Here is a 12,130-nt window from a genome sequence, read left to right on the forward strand (position 1 = left end):
ATGTCAGCGGAATACAAATCCAGCTTTCAGTAATTTGTCCCCACTAATCTTCAGTGACATTCGCGCTATAATTGTGCCTTGGTTCAAATGTCGTTTCTTGGACTATTCATCGAAGGTAGCCGAACGAACCTATGGTAATCGTGTTGCAGTCTCTCTAGAAGGACCCAGCCTGTTCGTGTTGTCACATTGTGACCGCAGCTCACCGTGCAGGCACCGCACTGCAGCTGGGGCTGGTGTGCTGGTGTGAGTATTTCAACACAACTGACTCAGCATTTAGTGTTATAGCCCACCAACTCAGAAATTAGTTACCTTTCTATGGACGCTTGTTTTTCTTTCAACAACAATACTAAACAGTAGTTCCTTCGTAATAGATATAAAATTCTGAATGTTGGTCCAGTGTTAAAAATCAGAACATAGACAACTGATTTCCATTTAAGCAACTCCTGACAACATTAAAAGGCGCGCGAAATTAGCCGAGCGGTCCTTTGGATAATTTAGGTTAAGTAGTGTGTAGGCTTAGGGACTGATGACTTTCGCAGTTAAGTCCCATAAGATTTCACACTCATTTGAACAACACAACACTAAAAGTTTTCGTAGAGACAGGAAACTACGCACATTGTATTGTTCTCGCATCGGTAAAGTGCGCTATTTATTAAACTTATTTCAAAGACAAAAAGATACTATTTCCATACCTTTTTAGTTTAATAAAAATATTCTTTAGTTCCTCAATTTTCGGATTACTTCATTGTCGATCGAAAACGGCGGAACAGAATAGCAAAAAATATCATCTAACTATTTAACTGCAAAAGTTACATTTGAAGAGGCTCGTCAGTAACAAGCTAAATTTTAGAAAATTGCCAACGAATGTACTAGAACATTGAAAAAATGTCGTCAAAAATTGTGATATAAAAGGAGCAGTCAAATGAAAACGAGAAAGATGGGAAAAAAGGAATCAAATCCTTTATTATTTCAAAAGTAGTCGCTACAACAGTTAACGCGTTAATCCCTCTGTGAGAGAAAACGGTCCAGTGCATTCATGCAAAAATTTTCTGTTTCGTTACGGAACCATTATTGCACCGAGGCGTTTGTCTGCTCGTCCGTAGGAAATCGAGGGCCATGAAATGTCTTTCTTCAGGGGTCCAAACATATGGAAATCGCTTGGGGGAGAGATTAGGAATGTGTGGAGGATGGATAGAGGCTTCCCAGTGAAGCTTCTACGGCGTAATTAAAACAACCTTCGCGCATGTCGTCGGACCCACACATATTCCATACAGCCACGATCTGAGGCCATGCATATTATTGGCAGACACCTAATAGGCTGCCTATACTATGCATGTCAGTTCTCTTTAGGAGTATTGCTGCGCAGTGTGGGATTCGTACCAGATAGGATTAACGGAGTACATCGAGAAAGTTCAACGAAGGGCAGCACGCTTGTATTATCACGAGATGGGGGACAGAATGTCACCGACATTATACAGGTTTTGAGATGGACACCTTTAAAACAAAGGCGTTTTTCGTCTCACGAAATTTCAATCACCATTTCTCTCCTCCGGATGCGAAAATATTTTGTTGACGCAGACCTAGGGAGAAACAATCCTCATAATGAAATAAGGGATAACAGAGATCGCACGGAAAGATATAAACGTTCGATCTTTCTGCGAGCCGTTTGAGAGTGGAGTAATAGAGAATTACTGTGAAGGTGGTCCGATGAATCCTCAGCGAGTCACTTAAGTGTGATTTGCTAAGTATCTGTGTAGATGCAGATGCGACATTCTTGACCGTCGGTTTGCTTCGGATGAAGACGTGCACGCCTCACAAGGGAACGTCCACATCGCACCCCCCTCGGATTTCGTTATAAGTTGGCACAGTGGATAGGCCTTGAAAAACTGAACACAGATCAATCGAGAAAACAGGAAAAAGTTGTATGGAACTATGAAAAAAATATGCAACATATACAAACTGAGTAGTCCACGTGCAAGATAAGTAACATCAAGGATAATGTGAGCCCAGGGACGGTGTGGTCCCGTGGTTAGCGTGAGCAGCTGCGGAACGAGAGGTCCTTGGTTCAGGTTTTCCCTCGAGTGAAAAGTTTAATTTTTTATATAATCCAACTTCGCTCTCCAAAATTCCAGTACATGTTCAGATTTGCTTGGACATATGCAGTATTTGACCGTATACACACGGAAAAATCTGAAAATGTTAAAAACATATGTCTTGACAGAGCACAGGGAAAGCTGTGCGACTGTGAAACTGTTGCATTCATTTGTTGCAGTTTATGTGAGAAACTCTTATGTTTTCATCACTTTTTTGGGAGTGATTATCACATCCACAAGAAACCTAAATCGGGCAAGGTAGAAGAATCTTTTTACCCATTCGCCAAGTGTACAAGTGAGGTGGGTCGACAACATATTCCTGTCATGTGACGCACATGCCGTCACCAGTGTCGTACAGAATATATCAGACGTGTTTTCCTGTGGAAGATTCGGTTGACCTATGACCTTGTGATCAAATGTTTTCGGTTCCCATTGGAGAGGGACGTCCTTTCGTCTACTAATCCACGCTTTTTCGGTGCGGTGGCAAAACACAGACACTAAACTTATTACAGTGAACAGAGACGTCAATGAACGAACGGACAGATCATAACATTGCGAAAATAAAGAAAATAAACTTTTCACTCGAGGGAAGACTTGAACCAAGGACCTCTCGTTCCGCAGCTGCTCACGCCAACCACGGGACCACGGCGTGCCCTTAGCTCGCATTATCCTTGACGTTGCTTATCTTGCACATGGACTACTCAGTTTGTATATTTTGCTTATTTTTTTCATAGTTCCACACAACTTCTTCCTGTTTTCTCGATTGATCGGTGTTCAGTTTTTCAAGGCCTATCCACTGGGCCACCTTACAACTAAATCTGAGAGGGGTGCGATGGGGAGGTTCCCTTGTCAGTACAAACACGGTACCGTAGCTAGCCCAGCCGCAAATGATTTTGCATGTAGGCACTGAATGTCTTGTCTCACACAAGGTCAACTGTATTAACAGTTATGGTGATAACTGTTGAAACAATAATCAGCTTACCTACTTTTTTTCCATCTCTCTTATTTTAGTTTGTCTGCCCCTTATTTCTAACTGAAAAAGCATAAATTTTTCTCTGATGCGAATGAGCAATAGTCTTTTAACAAAGCCAGGTATAGTTTCCACAGAGATTCAGCATATGTATTCACAACTGAAAAATACTTTATCGGACTTTTTTCTAGACATTGACTAAAAAGTCTCTCAAAATATGGAGAAAGTGTTCACCAATAGTTGGTATTTAATAATTTGAGTTTTGAAAAATCACATTTTAGCACAAGTAACATGCTATAGTACAATTGCATTTCTTGTTGAGGTTAGCGAAAGGTGAAATTTGAATCGAATTGTATGTCGACTTAAATCGGAAACTTTACATAATAATTAGAGTTGTACCGTCTAGACAGTGGTTCCCAAACTTTCTTACACCATTACACCAGAGTGCAGTCGGACATTAGCAAGTACCCCCACCTTTCCCCCTTGCCGCCCCACCCACTCGCCCAATCTTGTGCTGCCCCCTGCCCTCCCCCATGTTATCACCAACTTTAGCACCTAACTAAACTGAACTAAACTGTAGAATAAAAGACTTTTCATGGAAGACTTTTATTTTTATAATGATGAACGATGTGAAACATTAACGATATTTAGTGTGTGTGTGTGTGTGTGTGTGTTAGAATGAATTATGATGCAATTTGCGTGCTTCACCTCCACGCTGCAACCCGATTTAAAATCGGACAAGTTCAGATGTGTGGCTGTATTTACTGTTTGTGGATCACTTGATTGCTAGACCTCTTAATAATAATACAGTGAGATCTCTTTCCTCTGCACTGCCACAAATTGGACGACTTCAGTCTGTTAATGCATTGTATCTAACTAGTTTAGTAATACTAAAAATAATACTACTGTGCGCAGCCTTATGTAGTTACCGCCTTGTCGTGCTGTCAATTAATTCATTTATCTGTTTCGATGCGAGTAATGAAGCAATTTCTGGACGACTGAAGGTACTATCTACAACATTTCTTGAGATTTTTAGCATTTGTTACATATATGTCTCACTTTTATCATCAGCAATTTACGAGACAAAGCAATACACTTGTGTATAGTGGGTGGACTATGTGAGGAACCTGTAACCTCCATCAAATTAATGAACTAATTGAGAAAAATTATTCATTGATAACTTATACAAACTGTGTTCGATCTTACGAAAATAATTTAGTTTCATGACTGAAACAGAATCGAATTGTTTTGTTTTTACCCTCCAGGAAATTTAATTTTACCCCGCAGTGGGGTAATTACCCTCACCTTGGGAACCACTGGCCTAAAACAATGTTCCATACTGAAGACAGTGTTGCCGCGTAACCACACATTCATAGCTCGTGTGGTGACCGATTTTTGACGGAAACTTTTTACTTTGATTATCGAGAATTTTCAAGCGTGCTAGTTTTCGTTATTGATTACCATATATTGTCTAAACAAATGTAACGCCCTAAGCGACTGCGTGTCTCATTTGGGTCGTAAACGGGCCTCGACATGTCAATAACCATCGTTTACTCATTAGTTGTTCATCTGTACCACTGGACTTGATCTGTGCCGAAAATAAGCACGCATAAGAATGAAATTTTAATCAACAAGTCGCGCAGCCATGGACATACTGGAGTATCAGTTTGTTAGTGCTCGGCCAAGATATTCACAGCGTACCACTTTGCGTTACCGTCGCTGTGAAATCTGACCACTGGGTTCTGTTCGCGCCACCATGACTGATCAAACCGTTTGGTAGGTACATACGAGCTCTTTGCATTCCGTGCTGAGGCTGCTCTTGTGTTCGCCAAATGTTGTTGCGTGTGCTGAGAGACGGTGTTCTGGACGATATTAAATACTTATCATCCGATTTTTCGAAAACGGTTAGGTGAAAAATATTTGATATTTGCACATCTTACAGACTCATACCTTCACTCGACAAAGACTTGAATTTCTGTCCGTTTTCCGTCGCACTTAATGTGCTGCATCAAATTAAGTAAAACATTGTGTGTGTTCAAATGTGTATGAATTCCTGAGGGACCAAACTGCTGAAGATATCGATCCCTAAACTTACACACTACTCAAACTAACTTATGCTAAGAACATCACACACACCCATGTCCGACGGAGAACTCGAATCTCCAGCGGGAGGGGCCACGAAATCCGCGACATGGCACCTCATACCGCGCGGTCACTTTGCAAGAAATTTTAAAGAGTTAGCAAGAGGAGAAACGGAAATTTGTAAACTTTTCGTGTGGTAGCTTCTAGTTCGTATATTGCAATGAATGACATGCGGATACAATATCGAAATTTTATTTGCAATTGAGAGCAGTAGAAATCATGAAAGAAGGTTGTATACGTGGAAAAGCAGTGGTAACACTGGAAGGTTTCAGATAGATTATATAGAAGGCACGACAGAGATTTAGGAGTGGGGTTCTAAATTGTAAGACATTTCCAGTGGCAAATGTAGACTCTGACCATAATTTATTGGTTATGAACTGTAAACTGAAACTGAAGAAACTGCTAAACGTAAGACTTTAAGAACATGAGACGTGGGTAAACTGAGAGAACCATAGGCTGTAGAGAGTTTTAGTGACAGCCTTAGGAAACAATTAACAAGAACAGAGGAAAGAGATACAGTACAAGAAAACGGGCAAATAGTGATGGCAGTAGAGGATCAACTAGGTAAAAAGACGAGGGTTAGTAGAAATCCATGGATATCAGAAGAGATATTGAATTTAACTGATGAAAGGAGAAAATATATAAATGCAGCAAATGAAGCAGGCCAAAAGAAATACAAATGTCTCAAAAATGTGATAGAGCGGAAGTGCAAAATGGCTAAGCAGGGACGGCTAGAGGACGAATGTAAGGATTAAGACGCATGTATCACTACGAGTGAGATAGATACTACCTAAAGGAAAAGTAAGGAGTTATTTGGACAGAGGAGAACCATCTCTATGAATATCATGAGCTCAGATGGAAAACTAGTCCTAAGCAAAGAAGGGAAAGAAGAAAGGAGGAAGGAGTATATACAGGATCTATAAAACGGCGATGTATTTGAAGGCAATATAATGAAAATGGAAGAGGACGTAGATGAAGATGAAATCGGAGATATGATTCTGCGTGAAGAATGTGACAGATAACTGAAATAAACAAGTCGAAACATGGCCCCGGGAGTAGACAGCATTCCATTAGAACTCATGGTTTTGAGAGAGCCAGCTATGATAAAAATCTTCCATCTGCTGAGTAAGATGTATGAGACAGGCTAAATCCCCTCAGACTTCAAGAAGAATACAATCATTCCAATCCTAAAGAAAGTAGGTGCTGACAGGTGTGAAAATTACCAAACTAACAGTTCAATAAGTCACGGTTGCAAAATACTAACACGAATACTTTAGAGACGAATGGAAAAACTGGTAGATCGCGACCTCAGGGAAAATCAATTTCGATTATGTAGAAATGTTGGAACACCCGAAACTGTACGGGTCCTACATCTTATCTTAGAAGATATATCAAGGAAAGGCAAGCTTACGTTTCTAGCATTTATAGACTTAGAGAAAAGCTTTAGACAATGTTGACTGGAATACTCTTTTTCAAATTCAAAGGTGGCAGGGGTAAAATACAGGGAGCGAAAGGCTATTTACAATTTGTACAGAAACCAGATGGCAGTTGTAAGAGTCGAGGGTCATAAAAGGGAAGCAGTGGTTGGGAAGGGAGTGAGACAGGGTTGTAGCCTCTCCCCGATGTTATTCAGTCTGTATATTGAGCAAGCAGTAAAGGAAACAAAAGAAAAATTCGGAGTAGGTATTAAAATCCAGGGAGAAGAAATAAAATCTTTGAGGTTCGCCGATGATATTGTAATTCTGTCAGAGACAGCAAAGGACTTGGAAGAGCAGTTGAACGGAATGGACGCTGTGTTGAAAGGAGGCTATAAGACGAACATCAACAAAAGCGAAACGAGGATAATTGAATGTAGTCCAACCAAATCAGGTGACGCTGAGGGATTTAAATTAGGAAATGGGACACCTAAAGTAGTAGATAAGTTTTGCTATATGGGAAGCAAAATAAGGAGAATATAAAATGTAAACTGGCTATGGCAAGGAAAGCGTTTCTGAAGAAGTGACATTTGTTAACCTCGGGCATAGATTTAAGTGTCAGGAAGCCTTTTCTGAAAGTATTTGTGTGGAGTGTAGCCATGTACGGAACTGAAATATGGACGATAAATAGTTTAGACAATAGGAGAATAGAAGCATTCGAAATGTGTTAGTACAGAAGAATGCTGAATATTAAATGGGTAGATCACGTAACTAGAGAGGAGGTATTGAATATAATTGGGGAGAAGAGGAATTTGTAGCACAAGTTGACCAGAAAAAGGGATCGCTTGCCAGGACATGTTCTGAGGCTACAAGTGATCACTAATGTAGTATTAGAGGGCAGAGTGGAGGGTAAAATTCGTAGAGGGAGATCAAGAGATGAATTCACTGATCAGATTCAGAAGAATGTAGGTTGTAGTAGGTACTGGCAGATGAAGAAGCTTGCACAGGATCGACTATCATGGAGTGCTGCATCAAACCAGACTCTGCACTGAAGAACACAACAACAACAATTTTGTATTACCTTAACAGATGTTAGAGGCCCATTCGTATACTCCTTTGTACTTCTAAGGCCAGCCTACTACCTAATATTTGACTAACGGAAGAATTGCATTGTTTTCCAGTCATGGGTCAAAATTTTCTAAAAGTGTGGGCATATTTAGAGTCATATTAGTTATGCTGAAGATTAGACGGGTAGATCACGTGACTAATGAGGAGGTGAGGAGGTACTGAATAGAATTGGGGAGAAGAGGAATTTGTGGTACAGCTTGACTAGAAGAAGGAATCAGTTGACAGGACACGTTCTGAGGCATCATGGGATCGTCAATTTAATATTGGTGGGCAACGTGGAGGGTAAAAATCGTAGAGGGAGACCATGAGACCAGTACACCAAGCGGATTCAGCAGGACGTAGGTTGCAATTGTTACCCCGAGATGAAGAGGCTTGCACAGGATAGAGTACCATAGAGAGCTGCATCAAGCCAGTTTGTGGACTGAAGATCAAACAAGAACAACATGATATATCATTTCGTTCTCGAGTTATTGTGTTTTACATCAGACGGACGGTCTGTGTGGACTTGCCGGTTGCTATGAAATGTTTGTCACCCGTTTCCGACAAAACTATTAGGTAAAAGAAAATTAATTTTGCACATATTACAGTGTGATATCTTCGCCTGATAAACGATTGAATTTATTTTCGTTACATCCTGTAGTTACCGTGCTCATTCAAATTAAGGAAAACGTTGCACGAAATTTTAAAGATTTTTGCAGAAGGGAAACACATTGTGTAAATTGTGCTTATGGTTGATTTTAGCTCATACACTGCAGTGAATGAAACAGATAAAATATCGAAATTTTATTTAAAATTAAGAGCAAAAGGATATCTGATATCGTTCTTGAGTTACTGGGTTTTATATCCGCCACGCTGCGCCCCCAGACATGTCCTTTTGCATAGTGAATCGTGTGCTCATAACAGTCGTCATGTCTCGTAAACGATTCAATTATCGAAACGAGGTCTTCTGCAAACGATAGTACGCAAAGAGGCAGCAGATATGTTGTTTCATAAATACTGGAAAAAAAATTTTTCTCTGAAATACGGAAATAACTCATCCACAGCAGTGAGAGTTCTGCGGCTCAGGACGCATCGAAACTCTACAGATCTGTAGGAAAAACCTGATGGCGCGCGTATACGAGTGTCCAGCTCCTGGAATGCGGCGTAATAGGATGTGTAAGGCCGTCCGAATAGGTCTCGTAAATCCCAACGGGCCTGACCGACCGCCGTTTAGTTCTCAGTGTACAGCGGTCACTGAATACGGATTTGGGGGGCGGTGGTCAGCACACTGCTTGTAACGTACCTACAACAAATAAAGCTTAAGTTCGTCTGTGAACATGGCAACCTGAGCTATCAGTAATCGGAATCTAACCTGCATAACGCTGTGTGCATGTTGTTTGAGCCCTCAACAGATCGTTACATGAAAAACTGAAAACTAACATTTGGATAAGCTATATGACCGCATATTTGAGGCGATAGTTCATGCAAGGTGGGATTTGTTAGTACGGGTATCATCCATCATTACCGTGGCAAGCGATAGCGATGTATCCCAGTTGCTGCAGCCGCTACATTCCTGGAACAATCGAGATCGTTATAAAGTAGTGGGAGATCGGCCATAGATCATCTCACTGTTTGTTTTTGGGGGGGGGGGGGTGGAGCTTGTCTGCATGCAGTGTACGGTACGGCTTCCCTGGTGGTGCCAGTTATTCGGCAGTGTGTTCCAGCTGAATATCCAGTAATGGCGTCATATTAACAGGGGCTCACCTGTACCGTTGTGTTTGCGTGTGCTTGGTCATTGATGTTAGGCCCTTCCAAGTATGTCCTTTGGTCGTTTATGTTTCCATCTGTGGTTGTGGTCGTAATTCCCCAGATTCAGAATAAACAGGTTCTGCGAATGTCTGGAGTTTCTGTATAGTCTTGTGGTGAGTTTGTGGATTATGCCCGTGAGAGTCTCAAGTCGGTATTCCCGGTGAAGGTCCGCGATGCGTGTGTATCATGGAGCATTGCTTATGATTTTGAGTACTTTGTTTTGTATGCGCTGCAGACGGTGCAGGCGTGTGGGCGCAGCGTATCCCCAGACAGGAGCTGCATACATCATTAGGGGTCGAATAAGTGTCATGTACGCCTGTTGAGCATAGGGTAGAGCTGTTTGGGCCGCGCGCTTGCTCGGTTGGTCATGTGTTGTATGTGGTTCCCCCAGAGTAATTTCCGGTCCAGCCAGACACCGAGGTATTTGACTTCCTCACGGTAACGTATGTAGAGTTACTGGTCTGCAGTATCGGTGTTTGCGCAATTGCTTCGGTCTTCTAGTGAACAGAGCGGCTTCGCACTTGTCGGCGTTTACTCTAACACGCCATATCTCGAACCAAGGCTCAGCCACTCTGAGTGCAGTCTGTAAGCGTGACGTAATGTTTGATGGTTTGCAGTCTTACGCGAAGATGGCTGTGTCATCCGCGTAGATTGCTATCGTTGTGTTGTGTGTGGTTGGGAGATCGTTTATACAGTAGGGGCCCTAGGATGCTTCCCTGGGGTACTCCCGCGTGTATACCGTGTCGTGTTGATTGTTTTCCCTGCACGTCAGTGTTGAAACAACTGTCTGTGAGGTATGAGCGTATTAGACGCACCAGCGCGTCGGGGAATCCCGCATGGCTGAGTTTGCGAATGAGGCTGTTGTGCCATAGACGGTCGAAAGCGTTTTCGATGTCCAGGAACACCGCCCCTGTCGCTTTGTTTGTGTCGAAGCCGTGTATTACGAGGGTTATTCCAAAAGTAAGGTCCGATCGGTCGCGAAATGGAAACGACTATGAAAATCCGATAAAGCTTTGCACAGATGTGTTGGGTAGTGTCTCTAGTATAGCCCCAGTTAGCATCACGTCGCTCTTCTCATTTCTGAGCTCGCAGTGAGTGCGTAAAGATGTCTAGAAAATAGTGTCTGCCGCCAAGTACGAGGGCCTGGTGAGAAATTTCGCCTGAAGCTATGCAGCCAACATTACATAACTGTCGTGCTGTTTCGTCTTCACGACAATTCTCAGCCGCATTCTGCAGGGGCAATGAAGATGCTCCTGCATCGTTTTCAAATGGAAATGTTAGATTACCCACAATACAGTCCGCAATTGTCTCCCCCTGAGTTTCATCTCTGGTCACATGAACCGCTGTCTTTAAAGACAACATTTTGACACAGACAACGAGGTGTAGGCCAGCGTGGAGAATTGGCGGAAAGCACTGGCGGCTGCCTTCTATGATGAGGCTATTGAAAAGTTGGTACAACGCTATGACAAAAGTCTAAGTCAGAACGGCGACTACGTAGAGAAGTAGCTGAAAGGTGTAGCTAATTGTTACAAGTAAAACATTTCTGATGTTCACTGTGGTTTCAATTTGGCAATCAATCGGACCTTACTTTTGGAATAACCCTCGTATATGTTCGACGACCCGTAAGAGTTGTTGTGTTGTGGAGTGGTGATTCCTGAAGCCGAATTGCTCATTTGTTATGCAGTGCCTAGTGATGCGTTTGAGAATCACCTTCTCATCAATCTTGCTGAGCGAGCTCAGAAGGCTGATGGGTCGCTAATGTTGTGGGGGGCTGTGGTATTTCCCCGACTTCCTGAACATCAGGACCTTGGCCGTCTTCTAAAAGGTGGGGAATTGTTTGTGTTTTGGTATGGCAATCGTTAAGTGTGACTTGTCTGGTGACTGCCCCCTGCAGGTGCGTACGGCGCTGATGAAGAGCGTGTCGGTGTACCTGTCGCTGCGGCAGCACCAGCAGGCGGCGGCGAGGCGCATGTCCGTCTTCTCAGGGGTGTACATCCCCGCGGAGCGGCGCCAGCCCAGCCCCGTGGCCTGCACCGCGCTCGGCGCCACCCGCCGGCCGCTGCCCAGGCTCTCGGCCGCCCGCCGGCAGCGCAGGTGCGTGCACACCCCTCCTACACAGTGTAGAAGCACACTCACAACTCTTCACACATAAAGCCAGATACATTAAGCTGAAGGAGAAACGTAATTAACTCCATTGTCATGAGATTCACCGAGAGGATCGACTGGCAAGGACGACATGAAAACAGGCGCAGTTTATGTGGCATTTATAAGAAGCTATTCATAAACTAAGATTACATAAGTCCAAACATTTGTTGTACGGTGTATCAGCTTCTTTATCCCTTCTTCAAAGAATGGTACCACCTTGAGTTTCAGTCCGTTTTTGCATTCGTCCTTAAGCTCATCATTGATCAATAAGGCCTGATCAGCCAGCCACATTTTCATCTTAGGAGAGGGCTGAAAGTCGTTTGGTGCCAAGTCCATACTATACAGAACATGAAACGTTCCTGGCAGACTCGAACTCGGAAACTTTACCGTCCGCGGGCAAGTGCTCTATTAACTAGGCTACCCAAGCACGAGTTACGACCCGTCCTCAC

General features: G+C 42.8%; 1 protein-coding gene across 1 annotated transcript in view; it reads left to right on the plus strand.

Moving 5' to 3' along the window:
* Positions 1-12,130, plus strand: part of LOC124777479 (PDF receptor-like) — a gene marked incomplete at its 3' end in the record, with an annotated part of 233,679 nt that overhangs the window by 216,705 nt on the left and 4,844 nt on the right. Inside the window, exon 12 of the mRNA XM_047252914.1 lies at positions 11,431-11,630. Within this exon, the coding sequence (XP_047108870.1) occupies positions 11,431-11,630 (200 nt within the window). The remainder of the gene's footprint in view (positions 1-11,430; positions 11,631-12,130) is intronic.

This window comes from Schistocerca piceifrons, chromosome 2 (assembly GCF_021461385.2).
Source record: "Schistocerca piceifrons isolate TAMUIC-IGC-003096 chromosome 2, iqSchPice1.1, whole genome shotgun sequence".
Classification (NCBI taxonomy): Eukaryota; Metazoa; Arthropoda; class Insecta; order Orthoptera; family Acrididae; genus Schistocerca; species Schistocerca piceifrons.